General features: G+C 42.2%; 4 protein-coding genes across 7 annotated transcripts in view; 2 read left to right on the top strand and 2 right to left on the bottom strand.

The window, feature by feature from the left end:
• The first annotated feature begins 98 nt into the window (after positions 1-98).
• On the top strand, positions 99-5,777 carry ramp2 (receptor (G protein-coupled) activity modifying protein 2). Of its 2 annotated transcripts, XM_058652560.1 has the most exons (6): positions 99-321; positions 966-1,028; positions 1,407-1,436; positions 3,227-3,259; positions 3,830-4,007; positions 4,101-5,777. In XM_058652560.1, exons 1-6 carry the CDS (start codon positions 285-287, stop codon positions 4,348-4,350), a joined length of 591 nt encoding a protein of 196 aa, XP_058508543.1. In that variant the 5' UTR covers positions 99-284; the 3' UTR covers positions 4,351-5,777. The 2 variants fall into 2 exon arrangements, with proteins under 2 accessions (XP_058508543.1, XP_058508542.1); XM_058652559.1 differs by lacking the exons at positions 99-321; positions 966-1,028; positions 1,407-1,436 and adding an exon at positions 1,451-3,008.
• Positions 5,778-8,754: 2,977 nt separating this feature from the next.
• On the top strand, positions 8,755-9,414 carry LOC131475240 (cilia- and flagella-associated protein 20-like). Its single transcript, XM_058653215.1, has one exon. It carries the CDS (start codon positions 8,755-8,757, stop codon positions 9,412-9,414), a length of 660 nt encoding a protein of 219 aa, XP_058509198.1.
• A 6,823-nt stretch (positions 9,415-16,237) lies between these two features.
• apnl (actinoporin-like protein) lies at positions 16,238-18,088 on the bottom strand. The gene is made up of 3 exons (XM_058653678.1): positions 17,954-18,088; positions 17,331-17,454; positions 16,238-17,050 (listed from the first exon to the last, which is right to left on the bottom strand). The coding sequence occupies exons 2-3, from the start codon at positions 17,432-17,434 to the stop codon at positions 16,618-16,620; spliced, it is 537 nt and encodes a 178-aa protein (XP_058509661.1). The 5' UTR covers positions 17,435-17,454; positions 17,954-18,088; the 3' UTR covers positions 16,238-16,617.
• Positions 18,089-18,991: 903 nt separating this feature from the next.
• LOC131475924 (uncharacterized) overlaps positions 18,992-25,112 on the bottom strand; it is a 31,325-nt gene continuing 25,204 nt past the window's right edge. The window contains exons 1-4 of one of the 3 annotated variants that reach the window (XM_058654313.1): positions 21,231-21,337; positions 20,884-21,041; positions 20,423-20,531; positions 18,992-19,653 (exon numbers count right to left, since the gene is read on the bottom strand). In XM_058654313.1, coding sequence (XP_058510296.1) covers positions 19,227-19,653; positions 20,423-20,531; positions 20,884-21,041; positions 21,231-21,322 — 786 coding nt within the window. In that variant the 5' untranslated portion in view covers positions 21,323-21,337 and the 3' untranslated portion in view covers positions 18,992-19,226. Of the gene's footprint in view, positions 19,654-20,422; positions 20,532-20,883; positions 21,045-21,230; positions 21,338-25,112 lie in introns of those variants that run through there. The other 2 variants (XM_058654312.1, XM_058654314.1) reach the window with 2 other exon arrangements.

Consider the following 25,112-nt stretch of genomic DNA (forward strand, 5'->3'; position numbering starts at 1 on the left):
TTCTCACATTGTGATTGAAAACAGAGGGAGGGATGAGCTAAGAACACTGATAAATAGCGAAAGAGAGTGATGATGGTGCATCACATGGACCACAGTGCAGTGCAGAGCTGATCAGTGGCTCCTGTGCTCTGTTGTTTGTGTGAATCCTCCCATCCTTCCTAGGAAACCAGGGCTTCCTGTTGCTTTAGAGTGGCTTCCGGCAGAAAGGTTGAGAAATGTAATCCCTGTCCACCAGGGAAGACACAGCAGACACGAGCATTGCCATAGTCAACACTCTCTCAGTAATGTCTACTTGGTGTTTTGTGGCTTTTCTCATCTGGGGTAAGTTACACAGTCCAGTTGTTTTCTCTGTGTCATAGACTAACTTCTATACGTGTCCTCTACCTCACCTCTAAAGGGAAATGTTAAGGGGTTTTAATTGGTTTTTCATGACTGAATGTTTAACTGTCACAGAGTTTGATGCAGCTGTCACAGTGTTGTGTTCATGTGTTGAGAAAGTTATCATCACATTAATTCAATTTGTTTTTGTGACTCATTCTTTTGTTCTGTATTCTTTATTTTTTATTTATTGCTCTCTTTTCTTTTTTTACTTCTTTTTTTTATGATTCAGTCCTCTTGAGGACCATACTCATAATGTTATTATCGCTCATATTTACAAAACCACACTTGTATTTATTATTAAATATGATGTTTTATTCATGTAGGAAAGAGATTGACTGCAATTGTCAGTATGTTTAAGTTGAGATGTCCATAAATCAGCCGCACACAAAGGGAGGATGTGAAACAGTGACCTGCTTCTCCCACACATTGGATCTTTGTTTCCGTTCCCTCCTTTAATGTCACAAGTTTGGAAAATTGTACAGACCTGATTTTTACGGAAAACATTACAACAGCATTTCTTAGTATACCGCTCTGCTTTCTAATATTCATTTCTCCCACTGTGTTTTTTATTTTTCCCTCGGCAGGTTGCACGGCAGTGGACGGTCTGGTAAATGAACACTCAGCTGTGCAACTCACCACAACAAAAGGTGCGTGAAAGGAAAACAAAGTATTAGCTTACACCACAGTGGCGTAACAACATGGACGTAGTGGTATGATAATATCATTTATTTATTATGCAATTTTCAGCTTGCTAATAACAATAGTTTGCTAATTAGGACATAATATTACATTAAATCTATTATCCAGTATCCAAGTAATAGCTTGGTAATAAGAATTACTGATAATAATGTTGAAATGTTGAAATTCATGCTTTCTTATGTCCCACACTGGTATTGCCTTATTATAATTAAAAAAATAATAATAGTACTTCCTTTTTGCCACTACTACCATATTTTTTTTTACTTTATATCATGTACTATTACCCTTAACACGTCATAGATTAACCTAACATCTTCTCTCTGCAGGGTATTACCCAACAGAGAGGATGACTGCGAGTAAGTTTCCAACCTTTTTCTATGACTTATCACGTAATTTTTTCCGTACATACTCTATTCAATATGGTGGTTATATATTATGGTCCACTGGGAGACTGTTTTGGGTCAGTTCCTTTTGTTTGATTGGCCTGGAGCTGACACACACACACGCACACGCACACGCACACGCACACGCACACACACAGAGAAAGCAGAGCTCAGATAAGCCGTTCTGTGCCAAGATCTCCTCGTGTGTATTTTCCTGAGAATCCAAGACAAACTCGCGGGGAGGTCTCTACCAGTGTGGGGTCAACAGCAGTAGATAAAAGGTCCATAATGTTTTGGGGTGAAAGGTTAACGCAAACCTCATTATGAGCAGCCCCCCACCTGGCTCGACTTCCTGAATATTGTTCGTCATTCACCCCACGCAACGTCTGTGATCAACGCATGAACTCAGCGTTGTGAAACAACTGGAGCTTTGGAGCAGCGCCCCTTTCACTGTTCCTCATCCTGTGCCTTCCCCCCCCATTTTTTTTTCTCTTTCCCCCTGACTGTCCCCCTCCTTCCCCTGCCAGCCCCCCCCAACCCCGAGCTCCTCCTCTGCTGAAAAGACACATTTCCTGATGTCATTACTAAATCAAAATGCTGCTCGGCAAACAGATGTTGTGAGAGGCCCAACATGTGGATCCAGTGAAATAAATGAACAAGCTGGTCATGAGAAAACATGAGCCATGAATTTCTTTCCCTTTTTTTTCGCCCTTCTTTTTCATTCAATCAATGAAACCATCCTTCTCACACACTGCTCTTTAAAGTGGTCAGTGATGACAGTGAGAAACTACCTTGTAGACGAAGCACGCCCACAGGCTCCTCGTGACATTAAAGAGCAAAACATTTTCCCACACATTTGGTGGAGACATCAGCGTTTAAACAGCTGGTCAGCTGCGACTAACAGCTTGTGCCAGCTTTAGTCAAATTAACCTAGATATGAAATCATGACTGTCTGCACAGCACACCCTGCAGAGTCACGATTACATCCACCCCAGAATGCTAAAGCCCTAAATGTTTACTTATGTTTCCTATTTGGCAGAGGTAGCCCAAAAGGCAAATAAATCACATGCTGTGAGCTGGCCAGGCCTTCGACTGTGAGAAACTGAGACTAAAAAGCAGAACAAGAGTTAAAGAGTAAGGGTTTTCAGATGTGAGTCCAGCCCAGCTTGGGTGTGCTCCCTTTTATTTGGGAGAATAGAGAGGACAATCTCTCTTGCCTCCACCCCTTTAAAAAAAGGAAGAAAAGCCTAAAGAAATGTGTGTTGGAGAGGGGAAGAGCTGCTGCCAAGGCACTGGGCTGTCAGACAGATCTCTGAAGAACATCTGGTAACCGCGGGTAACACTGTTTGGACATCTGGTAACCGAAGGTTACACTGCGTCTCTTCCATCCTGTTGGGTTTCCTGTTATGCCTCGCCGTACACAGTCTGGGACGTTCAGGTTTATTATACATGCTCATCAGTCGGGGAAAGCGCACCTTTATTCATTTTTTTCTGACATGAATGGAGCACTTGGTTTCATTGGGGTATTCCTCTCCTTCCTCTGCGGTGAGTGTGTGGTCTTCCCTTCCACAGCTGCAAATGCCTGCCTCAGCAGACAGACATGTGAAGGATCTCACGAGCTACAACTGTAAAATGTTTTTTTTCTTTGTACTGAAACTTGGCCAGGATGCTTAACTGAATTCGAGTGGATGTGCATTATGTCTCATTATAGTGTAGTATGTGTTTAATGTGGAAAAAAAAAATCTGATTTTCCTCCCTCTCAGATACCACGTATGGAGAATCTGCCTTACCATTTGGTAGGTGACATGACCTTATAATCTATGGTAATAGTTTTGTAATTGTGGTCTTATTTGTACTGCTTTTTTCCACCTTGGTATTAACAATATTAATAGTGCTGTTATTTCCATAGTGACATACAGGTGATAGCATGTCAGAATCGAATCAAAACAACGCCATTTTGGCAGGAAGCCTCACACTTCAAACCCATAGACGTGTATTGGCAACTCATTTATCGGGCAATAATGTCTCTTCACCGGCCGTGAAGATGGTGGATAAGCTGTTGTCCCCCGGGGATATCAAAGCAGTTGAGAACAAGCAAATACCAGATCGCTAAAGATCCAGAGAGATGGTAGATTTGGATCCCTGCCATAAAACGCAGTTGAAGTGATCACAAACAAACTGACAAGACTGATGCATGCATGGACGCAGTGATCATATCAGGAACAGAATCCACTGTTTACCAGCGTTGATTTCTTGTTTGTTTTCAAGTTCTCTGGAGCAGCCGGAGGAATAGTTTATCAGAAAGTTAGTGTGAGTGTACAGTATGTTTGAGTGTAATCAGTTTCATGTGTTTCTTTGTTATGCAGATTGTGGGAACAACTCTGACTCGTGCATGGACATTTGTGGATTCTGTCACGATCTGTACCAAGGTCCAACAATGACTTGCCTCTCAATGCTGTTCAGCCAGTCATGTCTCAACAATTTTGAGAGTGCAATGGTGTCACTGAATAGCACGGACTGGTGCATTTGGAGTAAGGTGAGAGGGTAAGTGACAGGTGTTTTGCAGTTAAAAAATAAAATAAAATAAAAATTTAGCAAAGATTGATGTTGATGGTTCTCTCTGTCTCCGCACTGCAGCTTGTACAGTAACCTAAGCCACTGCACAGAGAGGAATTCAGACTGTCTCTTGATCCCGTGGCCCAACCAGCTGGTGAAGGAGACCTTTGTGGACATTCATTACAGGTTCTTCAAGGACTGTCCCTCAGAGGAGCTAAGCGACCCGCCGCCATTCATCGTCTTTGCCCTGGTGATCACGCCCATCTGCCTGATCCCAGCCATGGTCGTCCTCGTGGTGCTCAAGACTAAGAACGGGGACGGCAGCTCTTGATAGTCCTGAAATCCAAACTCAAAGTCACTCAAGGGAAAACAACCTTTTTTGGACCGATGCGCTCCCTTTTTCTCCCAACCTGCTACTCTCATCACCAGGGAAGTTGCAGAGCAGCGACTGACAAGTTTACTTGAGCGGACAAAAGCAACAGAAAAAAAAAAAAAAAACTAATCAGACAAACAGACAACTCTCATTGTGAGTTAATGTCATACTCTGTGGCTTCACAGTAATTGTTCAATGACAAACTCCCGGGTGTTATTGATGTACTGTACTGTGTCTCATTAACACTTTTTAAAAGAAGACTTTTCGACAATAGCTTTGTTTTCAACTGCCCGACTGGGAATCCGAACACTGATGGTGTTGGTTACATCCAAACTGGATGCACATGTTCGGAAAACAACTTCATTTAAAATGGAGAACTTAATATTCAGGTTTGAGTTGACAAGGGCTACAGAGCTTGCAAAAGGAAGAGTAAAATTGTGTGTTGCCACTCCTTCATTATGTTGGACACCATGTCATTTCGTTGTTAAAGGTCCAGTGTGTAAGCTTGTGACAAATGGAGGACTTCACTGTTTCCCAAATGTTTCTCCGTTTGCGTTGTAAGCATCCGTGTCAAAATGTGAAAAACACACACAGGCTGTTTTTTGTCTGTACAGGCTGCTGTAATGCATTTTTTATTTTTTTATTTTTTATTCTTTAAGCAATTATACACTATACAAACATACTTATGTGTCGTATAATGAATTTTTTTGTCAACAAGTCCTCCTAAATATTACACACCGGACCTTTAAAAGACCTTGTGAACTTTACTGTTTCGACAATGTGCTGTATAATCTATTCAGTTCAGGCTGAAGTGGATTCAGGTATGTGTTTGGCGGGTCAATAGTGGCCTTATGCGTGGATGTGGATGTGGATATTAGAGTATGTGAGTCATAGCATATGGAAGGTTAGGGGGTTCAGAGGTCACAGATGGGACGAAATGAATGGGTATTCGCCCAGACACAGAGGGGGGTGTTGAATCTTTTTTTTCTGGTATTGTCTATCTTCTAACAGCCCTTTACTATGTTCAAACAACGACTCATTATCATATAATGATGAGCTAAATAATATAAAGTTCACCCAACATAATACTTGTTCATGTCAGACAAATGACATTAAATACATTTGTCTGTGTATCAAAGTGAGGAACACTGTGCGATGACAGAAAAGATAAGCACACGTTATCTTTTGACCATGATCTTGATACTGTGGATGTGTATTGTTATGACGATATAGCCATTGAAAAGCCATAGAAAATGTGTATTTATATACTGTGTTAAGTTTCAGGACTCACTGTATTGGCTGAGAGAGTGCTCTCACACCATGTACAATATGTATTTTCTTATGTTTTATACAATTAAATAAATGACAGACGCAATCTTTAAATGCCTTTTGCGTTGACTAATCTTGAATTTAGATTGGACAAACTTCTTGGTTTCAGCTCAGCAGAGGTGGGGCAGGCACCATTCTTGCAAAAATGCCCTTTCACCTTTGTCAGAGTTTGATTAAATGCTCATTGTCCCCCGAGTGAAGTGCACATGGCATTGCTCTGTGCTTCAGGTAGTGTTACACTGTATCCTCGGCCGCAAACAACGCCGCCGTGCAGTTGCTATGCAAGTGCATAGCATAGTGGACTGCACAGTCTCCACAGACGTGCAGTGATGGAAGCAGTGACAGCAGACAGTGTATCACACCCTCATCTGGCACACACAGCTCTGTTGGGTGGGCCCATGTTTGCGTGTATATCACTCTGTGAAAGTGTCCTGCAGCGCTGGGTGGGAAAGTGTGTTTGGTGACCTTCTTCTTCCCTGGATGTCTGGCCATCCCCCCCCCCTCTTCCTGATCTCATCCAACTCTGCGTTACTGCTCGCAGCCCCGGGCCAGAAACATTTTCTGATGGCTATGTGCAATAAGTGATTGTGAAAACTATATCAATCACATTCTAGTCGGTTACACGGCATCACTTGTTACACAAAACCATATGTGTGCACATTCAGTGTAAGTCAAACATGCATGGTGCAGCAAAGGTTTCAGACACTACAGTATAGTACTTTAAGTCAAGGGACCCTGCCCTCTAGTGGCTGAGTGTAAAACAGTAGGAGTCAGCTTTATGAATCAGCAGTAAAACCATACCATTAAAAAAATGTCATTTCATTTCATCAAGCCTTGTGTGTGTGTATAATGACAACACAATACATATTTTAATCTCCTTTGGAACTTTAAATGTTTGCTACAACATGCTTAACATATTCATTCTTATACATACAGGTTCCGGTTTGAGGTATTCATCCATTTTATTTACTTTATCCTCTTTTATCCACTTGAGGGTTGATGGGGGGAGCTGGAATCAACCAGGGGTTTTGACAACTTCTGAAATTGCAAATGTGGATATTTGCAATTTAATTAAATACGTCTGTAATGACAAACACTTGTCCTTGGTATAGAACGTGTTAGGGAGGGAGAATACACTGCTTGGACCCAAACGCACGAGACAGGAGGCACGATGCAAGATTCAAGTGTCTTTATTGTCCTCTTGATCAGACAAATAAAATCAAAAACAACACAAAACTTGGCACTTGTGTTAACTTGGCAAAAGGCGAAACAGACTTGGACTCTGACGTGTTCTCTGCAAGAATAAACGACACACTGGCCCATGACAGACTGAAAGAGGGACTGGGGACACTATATAGGGAAGAGGGAATCAAGGGCAGGTGCGAGTGATTACTGAAGGATCACCAGGGGAAGTGCATGAGGGAATTAGGGGAGATGTGTCAAGACGACTGAAGAGACCACGCGACAGGAAGACATGAACGTTTACCAAAATAAAAGGGGAAGTGAAAATCAAACCCACGCCAAAAGTGACATGAACTTATGAACACAACTGAACTAAGCAAGACAAAAACACTAACAGAACCGACGCTTCGTGACAGAACGTCATTACCTCGTTTATGAAGCCCTAAAAGTCCATAACAATCAGTTCAGCCACTGCTGAGAGCGTAGGGTTTGATTATTTTCCTGAGCTCTACGAAGCGGAACGGCACTTCCGTTGACTAGTTACGCCACTGGCGAATTTCACCACTTCTCTAAACAGCAGCGCCTCCTAGTACGGACACTAGAGTCCGGGCACTTCCGGTGACGTACATTCAACCTGAGCTCCGTACAACCGATACGCTCAGCAGCTACAACGAGAGTAGTTCTTATTCTTCTTCTATGGTTGAAAGTAGCAATATAAAGCAGGACACAGCACCAAACTTCAGGTAAAGGAAGGAGCAGTGCCAACAATACGTATATTACAATTTTTACAAACCGTAAAACTGTCTTTGTGTGCTTGTTTTGTCGTTTAGCATTAGCGATAGTCGGCTTCATGCTAAGCTACACACTAAGCTACACGCTATGCTCGTGTTCCATTTGCATGTGTGTTTATCATCTCGGTAACCGGAACGTTATCCAAGCTACAGGCGTCCTGCAGCAGTCTTTGCGATGGAGGTGATTCACTTCACAGTGTCTTCTGACTCTGGGTCAGACTCCGGATCAAATGTGTAAGGGATTACGGCATTACTCAATGTTTTGATAATTGCTAGCGGTGCATCCGCCTTTCCAGAGAAGGAGCTGCGGGTCTGAGAGCTGACGTGCCAATTACGTCACTTCCAGGTAACTGGCCAATCACAAGACAGTCCGGGTTCTGCGGGTGTAGTTTTGGTCTGAAACAGCACGGCTGACGAGAGCGTCAGTGATGAGACATTTACATCGGCTTGTTTGTAGCGACTAGGACGTTTTTGACAATAAAAACGACTTCATGTTTGTAAGCACACCTCCACCATGCTATGGCCTCTTTAAAATAGGTTGTTGTTGTTGTTGTTCTTCTTCTTCTTCTTCTATGGGGTTTCATGGCATCCATGATGTTGCATTAGTCAGGACCTCCTACATTACTCAGACTGTCATTTCTTTATTCCTTCTTTAATGACAGTTCACATGCATTTAATGTTTTCTTATACAGCTAACATTAAGTGTTAGCTCGACGTTCCCAATCACATTTTGAAGTCTGAAATCACAGTTGGGAATTCCTCAACACAGATGAAGGTTGCCCTTCATTCCCATACATATTAAATATCTGTATTTAATGTTACATTAAATGAAAATTCCACAGGTGCGCATCACTACACAACATGAAAGAGAAGAGTTCTGGAGCGACTCTTTGATCTTCCACTGACATCATCTCTTTGCCTCCACGGAGCAAGAAAGAAAGAACTGTGAAAGGCCGAATTACACCTCTTTGTGTACAGCCTGCAATAAATTACTAAGACTGAGATAAGAATAAAAATGACTAAGAGTGGAACAGATTGTCTCGCTTTAAACAATCCCAGGATGTTTGAGGACTCCTTCCAAAGCGGATCTCTGTCGATCCTGTACAGTGTCGGGAACAAACCCCTGCAGGGCTGGGACACGAAAGTAAAAATTGGTCACATTAAGAGAATCACAGACGAAGACATTGACTCGTCAGTGTTGGAGCTTGCGGGTACCAACATCAACACCACCTTCATCACATGTCCGGCGGATCCCCACATGACACTGGGCATCAGACTTCCATTCATGGTGATGATCATCAAAAACCTCAAGAAGCATTTCTCTTTTGAGGTCCTGGCGGCGGACGACAAGAACGTTTGCAGACGTTTTCGGGCGAGCACTTATGTGAGCACGACAAAACTGAACCCGTACAACTGCACCATGCCCCTGCGCCTGACCGACGGCTGGAACTACATTCAGTTCAACCTGGCGGACTTCATCGAGAAACTCTATGGCACGCAATACGTTGAGACGCAGCGTGTGCAGATCAACGGCAACTGTCGGATCAGGAGGGTTTATTTTTCGGACAAGTTTGACGCCGAGGAAGACTTTCCGGAAGACTTTGAGAATGACCTACCCATTCATAATCAGCAGGTCAAGCAGCAACTGGCACCATTGCCTCAGAAGGAAGAAGAATGTGGAGGAGCTATGGTTGTCACGCAACACGAGAAAGGTTCTTAGAAGTGTCTCGAATGTGCCGGCTGAGTGGTGCACAACCTTTGATGTGGTCTGCTGGAATGAATGAATTGAGAGCAGTTGGCATGTCCAACTGGGAGGAGACCTGGGGCAGACCTGGTGGGACCAGGTGGAGAGATATCTCCTCACTGGCCTGGGAGCACCTGGGGATCCTTCAGTCAGAGCTGAATGATGTGGCCAGGGAAAGGGAAGTGTGGGGCTCTCTGCTATAGCTGCTACCCCTGCGACCCAATCTCGGATAAGCAGTTGACGATGGATGGATGGATGGATGGATGGATGGATGGAACTATACTGTTATAAAATATAAAAGAATACAGACAGTAGACAGAAGACAGTTGTCCATATTGTTAAACTACTATATTGGTGGCTTTGGAGTGGGTTGAGTAAGCCAAGTCAAGAGGAGTTAATTTGAAACTATTCAGCATCTGTTCTCTCTGTGGAGGCCGGAACATTTAGTAATAGGACAAATCTGCTCTTTGAACAAGAAAGAAAGAAAAACATTCACAAGTAATTAGAAAAACTGTCCAAATCAGAGGGAGGAAAAGAAGAGTGTGGAATGGAAATTATGGATGAGAGGCAGCGACTTTGAGGGGATGAGGAGACAAGAGGAAGACATATCTACATGTAGCCCAAACAATGCATAAAGAAAAATGAAAAGAAAGATTTTGAAGGACTGGCTAAAGTAGAGTAGAGTTTTCTAACTTCAGACGATGATAGCAATACAACATTGTGGATGCAAGCTCCCAGACTCCCAGAAGAAGAATAACACAAAGAAAAAAGTGTCTTGGCATAATTCCGACCAAAGAGGAAGGACATTTTTTGTGAATATTGGTAGTTCCTGTTTTGATCTTCAATCTCAGCAGTGACTAATGATTATGGATTGCGTTGGATGCCGTTAAACAACACTTTCAACCAACCAACACTCTTTAATTTAATTGTTTGATTTTCTGTATGATAACACATCTGCTCTAATGATTTAAATTGATATTTACTGTATGTGAATCTGTGATTTTAAATTATGAAATCAATATAAGGATGAATATTTATATATTTTTTACAGACATTTATCGCTATTTGTTTTGCAGTGTAACTTTTCAAGTCACGCTTCAGTAGATTTAAAAGATAATTAACTGTACGTGACATCAATTAATTGTTCCGCCCTATACTTCCAACATGTAGGACATACTTTTTCAAATGGCATAGATACTGTAAATCAAAAAAATATATATATTTAATAAATTATATCACAAAGAACTTTCTGCTTCTTGGTGCACGTTAACATGTTATCAGTTGTAGGACTTGAAACTGCTTTTTTATGTCCAAGTTGACTTCTGCACACACTGGTGCTCTTAGTCTGAGTCATCTACCAAGTTTGATCCATTTCCAGAGATATGCGATTAATAGTCGGACAGATATCTCTTACATTAACAAGGCAGTCAGAGATGGCACTCTCTGACTCCAGTCACGCAACAAGCCTCTGTCGGCCTCTGTTGGTCATATTGGCAAGTGCGGAAACACAAACAGACAGACAGACACACAGAGTCACTAAAAACAATACTTCACTCCCACTAACAAAGTCAACACATCACACACTGACAAAACATTCTGTCAAAGGAAGTTTAGGGCGGCTTCTGTCTTCATTCAATTCTCAAAGTGGCGCGTTTAGTGATATATCTTTTTTATTTTTATGGATATCTTTTGCATTTCTCATCCAAACATTGGCAAAGTCAGACACCGATTCACACTGGTGCCTTTGGCAAGTTCTTTCTTTAATTCTTTATTTCTTTATTTCTCTGGACAGTTTGCAGCTTTTACAATGTGTTAATTATGTTTGGAACCGTTTTGGAACTAGATTTTGAACACTAAAGATATTTTATGGATTGAAAAGACTAAAAGTTTGCATAACAAGTTCAAGAACATCTTAAAAACAAGGCTTACACTTTGAAATCTCCGTTTTGTGTGTACGGTAACAAGGTCAAGTTCAAGCCACTGTTGTATATAGTGACTCACATCAAGCTGTCTCTTGCAAATTCATCCATATAGCATGAAGTACACAGACGTCTTCATGATGTCTGACGCTGTGGGGTGTTGGGTTTTGATAACCACATGTTGTGGCCTTTAGGTCTTCTCAGTGTGGGAGCTGATTGATGTTTGGTCTCAGAGCTGATGGATGGCAGGTGAGGGCAATTGTACTGCAACAGTTTTGGTTCCTTTGGCAGCAGCTGCTGTTGGAGACTCTGGGAATTCAGGTGGCTCACGGTTTCATCGTCACCGCTTCATATGAAGGAGCATTGGGCAGCATTGGTGACTCCACATCAAACTCCACAGCTGCCCAGACAAAGTCTGCTTTCTGGAACAGCCAACTTATTATGGACTTGATTTATGGATGTTTTCATTCATAAAAAAAAAAAAGGGTTTGGTCACGTCTTACTCACCAACTAACTACTGGAGCGAGTGCACAGTGGAGTTTTGCCAAATTTGATGAGAATTAAGTGATTGCGCCCACTGAAGCAAGTCATTCAGTGTGACATGAGTGATTACGTTGTTGTGTGAGATCCCAGCAGCTGGCCCCAGCTGCGTCACATCTGACCCTTGAGCTGCATGACTTCACATTTTAAGTAAGTTTGATGTGAAAATTGCTTCTCAATCGTTGGGTTGAATTAATACAAATAACAGGGCATGAGACACTCCTCATAATTATTAACTGAACAATGTTACAGTGGCAAATATTGTACTCAATGGCATCTATTTCAAAACCCATACACTCATGGAGATGTTTAAAATGCCTCTTCAGCAAGTTTCCTCAAAGTTGTCGTCTCTAATGGAACTTCAATTTAACTTTTTTTATACACACTTTTAATTTACAATTAATTCTATGGGCCACATAAAAATGAATGAATAGATGAAATGAGGGAGAATCTGCCAGCAATAATGGACAAGGAGCAGTGCCTGCACCAACCTATGCATGATTATGACCCTGCAGCTGGAAAAACTTGAAAGGGAAAATAAGAATCTACCTGAGAAATGAAACAAATCAGCGGTAGATGGGCTCATCAGATTGCAGAAATGGAACAAATGGAAGTGAATGAACAGTGAACGGTGCAGTACAGTGCTTAGCACTTGGACACTCACTGTGAGAGTGCGAATGATGACAGATACATGGATTATCTGCACATTATATAGACATAATAAACATTAGATATACTGTAGGGGTTCACATCACATCACCACCAAGGCTAATCTTGAGCCTTGGATTGTCTAAACACAAAGCATTCCGACAATACAATGATGAGGCTGTGTGGAGACGAATAAGCCACTCCTCGTGACTCATTTCTCAAAGCTGAAACAACAAAATGCTCTGCCACATGGGGGCAGCGGTGACAAGATAACACCAACACTGACATGTTCTCACCTTCTGCTGAACCTGTTAATAAAGACCTGGAAGACGCAGAGTTGTGTTTTGTCACCGTGGTAAAGAAAAGGTGCTATATTCTCTTTAATATCTTTTGTTGCCTGCCACTTGTTCCTCCAGGGGAAATACATGTATTTGCTAAATAGTAATTGCTCTACGGTGTTTGCTGTAGCCACTGGATTTTTCCTAAGGTGTTTGGTGCTGTTTCATATCTCTCTCCTTTCTTACTTTCTTTCTTTTTTTATTGCTAAAACAAAAAACTAAAACAGGTTAGGATGATGTGAAAGATGGAGGCCATAAAACCCCAAAACAATGAGCTGAGAGTTGCTGGAGCAGCAGATACAGGTGATAATTCTTCATGGGTTCATTTGTGATCCATTTTGGCTGTGATTCTTGTAAATGTAAATGTATTATGTATATATATATATATATATGTTGCATGATACACAACTGTATCACTCCACATGCTATAACACAATGAGACAATTCCTAAAGCCTGCCAGGAGTAACATGACCTACGGACCTCACATCTCATCCGAAACCTGATCTACAGAAAATGAGAACAACTCAGCAAACAGTTGGGAAACTGCGGCTCCAGTTTAGCTTGAAAATGTTTGATTGTATTGTTTTTACCCTCAAGGACTCACCGCTGTGGGAGTCTGACTGAGACTGAGACCGAGTGAGGCCTGAAACTGAGCGTAGATGACGGTGCTGCAGGCGCCTAATGTCAGCCGGACACACATCATGTCCATCAGTGAACTTTCCAGGCCCAGCTGGACGTCGAGTCATGTTAGGTGGCAGGAATAACACAGGAGGAGACAGGACCAGCCTCATTAATACCAATGTTTTTTTAGTATTTCCCCCCTGTAAACGTAAATCTATGCAGTACATCATCAACTTTGCAATTTATATTTGTATTTCTGCACCTGTGAATATCAAAATTTTTTTTTCTCATGTTGTTTTCAGTGCAGTTAAACAGTTTTATGAGAGTGAGCAGTATTAGAAGTGGCCTGTAGATGGCAGTCTTTGAGAGCATATTCCCACTCAAAAAAACAGTCCACTTCAAAAACACTCGACAACAACACTCTTTTGTATCTGAGAAAGACAAAAAAAAAAACTATTATTTTCCTATTTGTACCTCTGGTCGGACGCATGCGGTGGTTTTGAGTTGTTGAAAATGCTCGCAGTTTAAATTCAAACCTCAGGTCAATGACATTTATTTTAGGCCTCTGTTTGGTAACTCCCAGTTTGAGTCAACACACAATACAGTTTCTCCCTCTTCACCGGGATTAATTCCAAAGCAAACACATTAATAGAAGTTCACACAGCCTCGGACAATGTACTTTTAAACACATCACATGATTCCACTCTCTTTAAGTAAAACACTTGTGTCACAAGTGGCCGAGTGTAAACACAACATTTTCACCACTCCGGAGGCGCTGCCACTGTTGCTTAACAGGTGGAGAGAAAGAGGATGCATGTTATTTTTTATCATTATTATTATTATTTGGAGAAAGTCCACTATTTGAAGTGGAGTTGCCGTTCCAACAAACATCCTTTTTGGTGTTTCAATGCACAAAATTGCAATTGCAAGAAGCTATAACACGTGAAGACCTGCTGAGCAACAATGTTGTTTTTAGGTTTTGGTATAAGTCCGAACAATAATTCTCTCCCACTCACTTTCACTCATCTCTGTGCAGTGAGCTTAACTGGAGCATGAGTGTTGTTTTAGCGCGATCACCTGGTTTATTGAGACAGTCAAACTTGAAAGGCACACCTGCACGTTTCCACGTCGCCTCAGGATTTCTGACAGAAGCAGCTTTTAGCACGAGGAAACAGCCACAGTAGATTCCCTCTGCTTAATGGTGAAAAGCATCACTTTCCGTCCACGAATGCTGAGCTTCTTAATGTTTATCTACACAGGAAAATACTTTTTTTTCTTCTTTTTTTTTCTGTCATTCGTCGCCTGTTTGAGAAGTCTAATCCCACACTGTTGTTGATATACAAATCATATCACGCACAAAGGCTTTTTCCTCGATAGAAAAATATCCATATCTGCAAAACGCACGTGCAGTTTTCCCTTAGACCCTGAGAGATGCTCATCACAAAAGCCTGCAAACACACACACGTACTGTACATACCTGTGAAGAGACAAACGCATGCAGTCAACGCTACAGTGCAGGGTATAAAAGAAGACTTATGTGCAGGTATAGTAAATAAAGAAAAGAGACTCATCCAACACACAAGTTCCTGCTCAGTGTCTCCATCTGTTTATAGGGACATTGTGATGATTTCTCCAATACACTGCTCGACAGAGATGGAGCTTTAACAGGCCCCCGTTTATTCCTCTCCATTATTATTATTATTATTATTATATACAGGTTTTATGCAAATGCTGTGGTGACAGTGAGCAAAAAAACCTTTGATCTACGCCTCTTTGTGGCGGGAACAGTTAATGCTGCTAAAGCGTCATGAATCTAATGGGAAAACAGGATCAGGACTGCAGCTCAAATAGGAATCCCCAAAACTTGGCTACTTCGCCCGTAATGTAAATTTAAGAGCGGGTATTCTGTCTACCTGCCTCAGAGCCCCATATTTTACAAAGGTTAATGATTGTTTCCACTCAGGATTGGCTGTGTCATTACCACAAAATAAGTTCTTTGATGGTGATGTGACACGCCGAGATTGTCATTTCGGCCCAATTAAAGTATAATGCAGTTTTTAGAGTGTACAGTAATAGGGTCCTCACCTAAATCCACTCCTGTCTCAGTCGCCGCTGCCTCGTAGTCTCCGCCAAGCTCATAAACCCCCTCACACACACACAAGTGTATCTGATCATTTTCTCCTTGACTTTACTGGTTCATAAAAATGAACCAGTGAGTGTGTTGTGAACAATAAGTGAGGGTTTTTTACTGTTCCCTCTGGTTCTGTCAGGATAGCAACGTGGGCAATTAAAACCCTCTTGTCTGGGTACAAACGCTGCTGTGCAGAGTCTGTTCAAAGAGATTTAAATGACACATTGTCATATAAAATTTAAGTGTTTGTCGGGACATTATTTAGGCTTATTTAGTGACTGGAGCAGAAATGGTGTGACTGCAAATATATGTTGTTTTCCTACACGAGCAATTTGTATTGGACTTGGATTTTACGTGATAAAATAAAGTGTACTCTTACATTCTCATGATTCATCTCTGTAAGGAGACTGCTGTAATAGTGTTTTCCGTGGTGAGGGATGTACTGACCGGGTGTGTCCCAGTGCAGCTCTCATGCAACCCACTGTCCAAACCCCAATACCACCCATTAAATTACACAAAATGAACAACAAATGATCATAATTGTGCATTCATTAAATCATTCATTTATTCTCATAAACTCAGACACTCAGACACAAGTAGATTCAGTTCAAATATTTATTTCATTCCTCTTTCAGTGTAAATACACACGTGCTCTTCAGCATGTTTTGTTAAGCCGCCCTCATCTTCCAGTGAGTCACGCTTTGATTCCCATTTCAAAGATGCCATTTTAAAAAATGGGACACCACTGAGACAGATGGAGGCATCATACAAAAGGGGGGCGGGGGGGGTGTATTGCATCCTGGATTTATAAACAAATTAAACTCTGATCTTAAGCAGATTTACTGAAAGCTAATACCCAGGTGTACAGACACATGTCAGCAACAATGCATCTGTTAAATCACTGACTATAAAAACAGTCGGCAGGGTAAGAGCCTATATGGTGGATTGAGGAATTCTGCGATATGACAGGGAAGCACGTGTCTAGCGGCGGAAAACCTTATCCCACACCTCCACCTTCATAATGGCATTACCGAGAGGAGACATGGTGGCCCTGATGTCTAGGTATTTGCCCTCGTAATTGATGCCTGACCCCTTGGCTTCCTCCCTGACAAACGGATCCTGGGTCTTGTTGTAGTACATTTCTTTGTACAACTTCTCGTCACAGGCGCGGCCCTTGTCGTAGATGCCCACCGCCAACCAGTTCTTGTACAGGTGGTAGTCCCACGGCACCGAGAACATGACGGCCACGGTCTCGATGTAGTCGTTGCGCGACCTCTCTAGGAGGTCGTAGGTCAGGACGCCGACGCTGCCGGTCGCCTTGCCGCCGGACTTGGAGAAAGTGCAAACCTCGGTCTTCTGGGGGCGCACGGTGGGCTGTGGCGGGTTGTACGTCTCCCCATTTTCAAGGAACGCCCTAGAGATTACAAAGATGTGTGAAGGTCATTCTGGTCCCTGCATCTTCTGGAGTCTTTCAAGATGGTTCTATAGTCCTATTAAAGGGGCCTCTTCAGTTCTGACTGATTTGCATAAAACAGGTATTCTGCCTTTGACTATATGTAACCAGACTAGAGGCTAAATATCTTTTTGTTTCCACCAGCCAGAACTGAAGAAGCCTCTTGAAAGAGAGGTAAAGCGAGACACATGCACTTTATCAAACTCTAGAATCTGGAAAGTCGGACACATTCCCGTCTTACCTGGGGTTGATGAGGCAGTAGTTGTTGGTCATATTTGTGATTTCAATGACCACGCTTCTCTTGCTGGCCACATCGGCTGCGATGGCTTCAGCTGACTCCGACATGTTTGCAGTGGCTGTGAGATCTGGAAAGAATGAGTGGTCGTCAGTTTACCAGAGTGAATTCCACAGCTCTGACTGTCCCTAAACTCCCGAGCCCGCCTTCGACAGACTGAGAAACAGTCTTTGCACGAAACAGAACACCCTGCTGACCTCTGACAGCCTGGACTGGCATAACATAGGCTGCTGACCCTCAGAAGCTCACAAAGACCGCGGGCATGACTGATACATTTTGGAGTCTAATGAGATTGTGTGATGTTGTCGAAGTATCAGATGGCTGCGGTCTCTCTTTTCCTCATTAGTGAGTGTACCTTCAGTTACAGCACTAAGCACCGTGCAATAATGAAGTCAAAGGGAAGACTCCGGAGAAAACAATCGTCCCATTTTTTTATTTAGATACAAGAAAAAAAAGAAAGAATCAAGCAAAGGCCCCGACTGTTTGTTGCATGAGTCATGAACTAAATTTACTCTGCGTTGTCATACACTAAAACTTCCTTTAAAATCAAAATGTTGTTTGGGTCTTACCTGCTGAGAACCTCAGTTACTGCTCCCGAGTCCTAAAATGGGAAGATGTTACCTGAAAGGGAGGGGAGGGCAGTCTTTTCTTCTTCTTCTTTTTTTTTTAAAACAAGGATATACGGCATCACTGACTGAGAAAAACCCTCCCCTTTGAAACCCAACGCCACTGAGTTACTGCACACACCCTTCTTCAGCACACACACACAAATAAGAGCGCAAACATTCCCATATTTTCCCCTCTTGGAAAAAAACAACCACACCCAAATGTGTGGTAAGTTTGAAACACTTCCATCTGTTTCCTCCTGGATCCAAACCTGTTTGGTCGGATGGGAAAATGTTCTCAGCGCAGATATCTCCGCCTGGAGGGAACGTGGGTACTCTGTATTTAACACCAAGGGTGATTTCATCGTTACACATACTATACGTTATAACAGGTAGAAACTCAGAACAAGTTAAGACACACGTCCCTGGAGGTATTTGTTCTCTCATTTAAAACGCTTGCATTCCACACAGTCACACAGCAGCAAAAATGTCTGGCAGCAGGAGGAGGGAGAACATTCTTGTTATTTGTTTAATTATTTTTGGACAATGAAAAACATCTATGCAGATATTCCCATCTAGATACAAGATACTAAATCAATGTACAGTGAAAACCAAGTGGTTCAGAGTTACTTTGGTAGTCTCCGTGTACACCCGGTCGTGCAGTGACACTTTTTAATTTTATTTCACATGTTTTTAGTTGGTATTTTCATGCCTTGGCTTATGTTTCATGTCTTGATACTGTCTTTAATGCTGTGTGTCTGTGATGCTTTTATTTTGTAAAGCACTTTGGTCACCTGTGGCTTGCCTTGGATGGGCTATAGAAATAAAGTACATTACTTTACATTATATTACAGAGAGAGATTCAATGAAGAGAAACCTTAACTTAATTAAGTTCATTCGCTGTTTTCATATGCAAACTTTGTCATTTATTGGTATTTTCTTATTTTCAGTGTACAGTTCATCAGTGATGAGAGAACACACACACACACAATAACATAAGAATGTGGTTTGAATGTTTTATTACCTCAATCAAAGATAAGGGCGTGTATATAATTGACTTAAATGCAAGGAATGAGCTGACTCACGTACTATTTATTATCTGGACAAAATAATACAGACTTTCCAATTATTATATATTTTTCCAGAGTACAACATGCAAGAGTTGTCAGATCGAATCAAGTTTATTTATTCTTTTAAAACACAAAAGCATGGATGTACACACACAAAAAAAAGCCCACTAGTGACCCATTTTATCGTACAGCTCCACTTTGATAATGGCTTTGCCAATTGAGGACATTGTTGCCCTCACATCGAGCTCTCTGGTTTGATAAACCAGGCCAGAACCACTGGCCTCGGCGCGGGTGAAGCCACTCTGGTTCTTCCCGTCGTACATTCGGTCGCACAGAGCTTTGTCACAGGCGCTGGACTGCTCGATCACGCCCACGGCCAGACGGTTCTTGTACAGGTTGCGGTCGAAGGGCACGGAGAACATGACGGCCATGCGCTCGGTGCTTGACCGGCTCTTGTGGAAGAGGTCATAGGTCATCAGGCCGACAGCTCCCGTGGCGGTGTTGTCGTCCTTGGTGAACGAGCACACTTCGGTCATGTTGGTGCGGATGGTGGGCTGGGGTGGGTGGTGAGAGAAGCCGCTGCTCATGTAGACCCTGTGCACGAGAGATTAGAAATCAGCTCACAACTTTTTCTTTTTTTTTTTCTGTCACCCTTTACAGACTTTTGATGTGGAAAAATCCCCCACAGTTTTTCGAAGTTTTGCGGAGATTGTCAGCATACTTTTTGAGTGTCGGGCTTTCCGGGGTGAGACACCTTATGCTGATGGATGGAGTGTGACCGTGCAAGTACTGCCGCGGACTCCTAAGCAACAGTGAGTGTTACCTGCACGTGGAGTGCAATGAGGCGGCGTGTGTCACTGCATGATGGATAGGTGGATGTTCTCAGCAAAGTGATGTTACACATGAAAACCCATCACCCATCCAAGATGTGGTCTGTCCTGCCACAGCTAGATAAATGTAGATGCACGCAACAAACTCCAACAGACACGGGGGAATGGGTGTTTTTTTTTGTTTATTTATTATTTATTTATTTTATTGTTTTGTCATTTAATCATTTTCCCCTTTTTAACATGTGACAGAAACTGACAGATTCCATTGCTGAGAAATGGGTGGACGTACCATTTTCACTCTCTTTCCTTAACATATGTGTTTTTTCAATGAATATTAAACAACAAAAGCGGTGCATAGAGAGTGGACCATCATAACGTCACAAGAGGAGATATTTTCTTGCTCTAAAGTCACAAAGCAATTAAGAAGACTTACCTTAAAATGAATTTAACAAAGTCTTCTACACACTAGCTGTCTAGATGCGAGGAGAACCTAAACACAGGTGCCTTTATCAACGTTACATTTACACACTTACTTGGGGTTGATGAGTATGTGGTTCGCGGTGACATTGCTTATTTCTATGGTGCAGTTTCTGTTGGTGGTGAGGGTGGCTGACACGGCTTCTGCTGTTTCTGGCATCTTGGCTGAAAGAGGAACAGGACTTAAAACTTAGAGAAGTATGTGTGTCACCGTTCAGCCGGCACTAGAGAGATACAGGGTTTCCTTAACGGTTTTCAAGAGGAGACAGATAATTAAAGTCAAGTATGAGGAGAAAAGCACACATCTGTAACCGTTTAGGAGGAAAAATACTCATAAAAACAGCATCATTTCTTCTCTATTCTCACTATAGGACACACTCTGTGAACATCATGTAGCCTTAATACGTGAGAACCTCTTCCTTTGAGCACATTGAGAAAACATTTACGACATGTTAACAGACTATCACGTTACTGTTTACTTGTGCTAAAAGTAAAAAACAACAACAATTGTATTCACCTTTTGGAGTTGAACACCCGAGGTTGTGCTTCACAGCAGTGTTTGGTGCCTGTGTCTCAGATCCTGCACACACAGAGAGGTGGAAGGAGGGAGTCTCTCTTTCTCTTGTGTGATCACACCTTTCCACGGCTGATTCCAACTCACAGGAAGGGCGTGTCCTGCTGTGGGATGAACACAAACACAGACGCTGAGCTGGAAAAAGTTTGTCTCAGAACGCAGCTCTGAGTCCGCCCCAGTATCCAATATCACAGTGCACTGTGGCACAAACATCAATACTGCTGTTAAGAGGAATGATCATTAAAGAGTGAAGAAGTATCATAATGTATTTGAAGCAGTAACAACTTTACTCTGTGACGGTTTTTCTTTGCTGAAGTCCAAACTGTTGCAAACATTTATCAGACTTTCCATCTCGGGCTTTATATAATTTACTGTTCGTCATTTATTGAGGCATTTCCTCTCTTTTGCTGCAAAGGGAACCTTCAGATCTCAGAGTTTGGAGTTCTTTTAAAAGGTCCTTACATGGATTGGTTCGTGTTCTGACTCGCTCAAAAAAAACACAAGAAAACAAACAGACATTGCTCAACTCAAAGTTGGTTCTTGTGGTAAGGTGACAGATTTGTCTGAAAGCCTCGCCACATCAGTCACAAAATTTCAACACACAAGACTCTCACATAACTGCAATCCCAGTGGAGCGAGGAGAAGGAGAAGGAGGAGGAGGAGGAGGAGGAGGAAGAAGGCACTCCCTTGTTTCCGGGAGCTTACAAAAAAATAAACGTATTGTGTAACACAATACAGTACTATAGTGTTATATTTATCCCTATGATTCTAGAGTTTGCAGGATCTTCCAAATGAACACGTTTTGAGATTGATTCATTATTTCCAACTACTCTCTATCATACATTATGTGCCTGGAGCTGGGTTTAAATCCTCCAGCTTCTGTGCTTGAAGTCACCAGATGGCACCAAACATGCATTAGCAAAAAAAAAGAAAAAGAAAATACATTTGCACTACACAGAATTTGTCAGTAAATGTTTTCTATCTGATGGTTCGCCCAGTAGCCATGGCAGAGAATCTGACGTTACACAAACATTAAATATGCTAAAGCGGGCATGGCTGTGTGTGCAAATGGAGGTGCAAAACACATAATAGTGTACCATAAAAAAAAAGTAGGGCTTTTGAAAGAAATTAAATCTTCAATTGTGCACGACACACCCTGTAACATGACCTCTCCTCTGCTGCCACCCTCAGGACAAACTTTGTATATCTCCAATTTGAAGGCGGCATGGTGGATCAGTGGTTTGGGCAGTCGCCTCACATCAAAACTTTACGTGTAATGTTTGGATTTCCTGTACAGGCCAAGCAGGAGTGCAGCTCAGGTTGATATTGCCCCTAATTGGCAACATACACTCCCCCGCCGCTTTATTAGGTACACCTATGCAACAGCTTGGTCACACAAATATCTAATCAGCCAATCACGTGGCAGCAGATATATATATTTCGGCGTGTAGATGTGGTCAAGATGACCCGCTGAAGTTCAAACCCAGTATCAGAGTGCAGAAGGAAAATGATGTCAGTGACTTTGAATGGTTACTGATGCCAGACGAGCTGGTGCGAGAATTTCAAAAATCTTCAATCTCCACTGAGGTTTTCACACTTTAACCCATCTACTGTATATGGTTTACAGACAAGAAAATATCCAGAGAGCAAAAGCAAAAGCTGTCTGAGTGAAAATGGGCTGAATGTCAGAAGCGGAGAATAGCCAGACGGGTTTGAAATGGTTGAAAGGCTGCAGTAAAATTCTGACAACCCAGAAGACCATCTCTGAACACGCCCGAGACTTTATTAGGTGTCCTCTGTACCTAATTAAGTGGACAGTACGTGTCAGCTTACTAAATAAATGATTTATGTGATGTAAACTTGGTTTTTGTCCACGTAAGACAGACAAATTAAATCCCCAACAAAAAGCTGTGTAAAGAGATTTTGGCCCCTTTAGAGGAACACACACACACACACACACACCCACGCACACACACACACACACACACACACACACGCCTTTGTTTAAGCAGCTCTGTTAAATTTGATCAAACTGAACTCTTATCTCCGCTTTAGTTTCCGAGAACAGTCGGTAAGAGGCAATTAGGAAGGTGACAAAAGGCTAGAATATCAGCCATCTCTATTGTAAGGCTAAGGATAATGATGACATAGATAAATGCAAGCTGAAGACGAGGCTAAATTTAATTATAGTTCCTGCCGTATCGGTATCTCAGCGTCACGTCACTCATGTTGCTTTTTCCGTCTGTCGGACACATCGGTCTGTTCCCCCTCTCGCTCCTCGCTGCTGTTATGAGAAAAGTGAGTGTCAGGTTAATGCTTTGCTGGAAGTGACAGTGTAGATTAATTTTGGTCAGAATCATAGAATAGATGAGAGCCAGCCATCACCAGCCGGGAACATGTGTGTTTGAACCGATACATGAACTCAAATTCTACTGAACACTCTGTCTCCATCATCAGCACGTGTGTTTCGTCGCGTCTCTTCAGACTCCATTCAACTGTTCAGTGAAACTTTTACTATCTTATATATAAAATACTGATTGACCGTGGTTGCTCGCTAGCACCTTAGCACTTTTACGTCTTTGTTTGGGTGTTCATTCTTCGAAGAATCTCGGTTTAATCAGCAATTTTGTTGCCATAAAACTGGGTGCAATGTGAATGGTGACAGCTGAGATTGACGTGGCTGTGATTGATCAGATTCAGGGGTTTATTGACCCTCGAAGGGTAAAGACGAGGGGAAAAAAACTCGTACTCTCCTGTAAAGCACATCCATATCCCTCGCCCCCACATCACACTGGGCGTTTCACCTTGAAGGACTTCAGTGTACATTTGTCAACAGAGGAAATACTTTGCATAAATGTATGGCAACACTTTTTGGATGGATGTGAAGCTGCTCCTCCTCATCCTCATGTGACTCAGGCGGCGTTAGCTCTGACACGTGGGCACTGAAAACCCAAGCTGACGATTCCGGCTGTCTGTGTAAATTTGTTTTTTTGTTTTTTTGTTTTAAATTACACGTGAAATATCATCACATATTTCGTTAATGCTTTATCATGATGGATAATAATCATTTTGAGCTCACATCACTTCTTCACTTTTTTCACTTGACCGGCCCCATACTGACCGTTAGGCCCCCAGGTCATTTGAGTTTGAGACCCCTGCTCTAAATTGACTATGAGAGTGGATGGTTGTTTGTCTCTATGTGTCCCTGTGATGGACCTGTCCAGGGTGACCCCCACCTTTCACCCTATGTCAGCTTGGTTTGGCCCCCACGGCCCTCATGTGGAGGATAAAGAGGCAGAAGATGGATGGACGGACACATCTGTTGGTTATATTCTTGATTTATATTGATCGTTATTTCCAAACTTCTATATGACGCCCTCAAATGTTTTTTATTTCAAAACTATTAGAAAAACCTCCACTTGAAACTGTAAAAATAGTTAGCATTCGAATGATAAATCGATAAATTAGTTAATCAGCCGTGCAGTGGATGACTGGAAATGGTCACTTCTCTTTCCCATGTTGCATTTTGTTTCCTCTTTTTTTCTGATTATTAACAGCAGCGATTATTGATTGCCTGTGTTTTCCTTTTTCTTTCCCCCTACTTTCCAATGACTATTACGGATTCATCCCGGCTCTTATGTCCATTATCAGACACGCTGACAGCTGGTCATCCAATGCTTCATGTCTGCTTTTGTTCTGACCTTTTCCCAGAATCACTCTTTCGCTTCCAAATGTGATATCGACGTTATGGAGCGCTGGGATGTGGAATTGGCCACTTAGGACGTGTGAAAACAGCCATGATTGTAAATTGCTCCTCTGGTGGTCGCTGAAGCAGATGTGCCAGAGTGATTTTTAGATTGATATGACTTTTTAAAAATAAAACTCTTCTGGTGCTCAGGTTGCAAGTGCTTTGTTTGTCTTCACAGCAGCCGTTTATTAGCATGTTTATGATTTAAAAAATGCTCGTACAAACAACAATTAAGTGTGAATGTGTGCCTCAGTGTCTGCTCTTGATGGCCAGTCAAAGCTGCTTTACACTAGTTTTGCCATTCACCTACATGTATGCGTGTCTTTCCCAAGGACACTAAGAGGAGCCAGGAATCGAACACTTCAAGTTGAAAGACGACTCGCTCTACCACTGAGCTACCGTCGCCCCAGTTAACACGTGTACA

Source organism: Solea solea, chromosome 16, assembly GCF_958295425.1.
Source record: "Solea solea chromosome 16, fSolSol10.1, whole genome shotgun sequence".
In the NCBI taxonomy this organism is placed as follows: Eukaryota; Metazoa; Chordata; class Actinopteri; order Pleuronectiformes; family Soleidae; genus Solea; species Solea solea.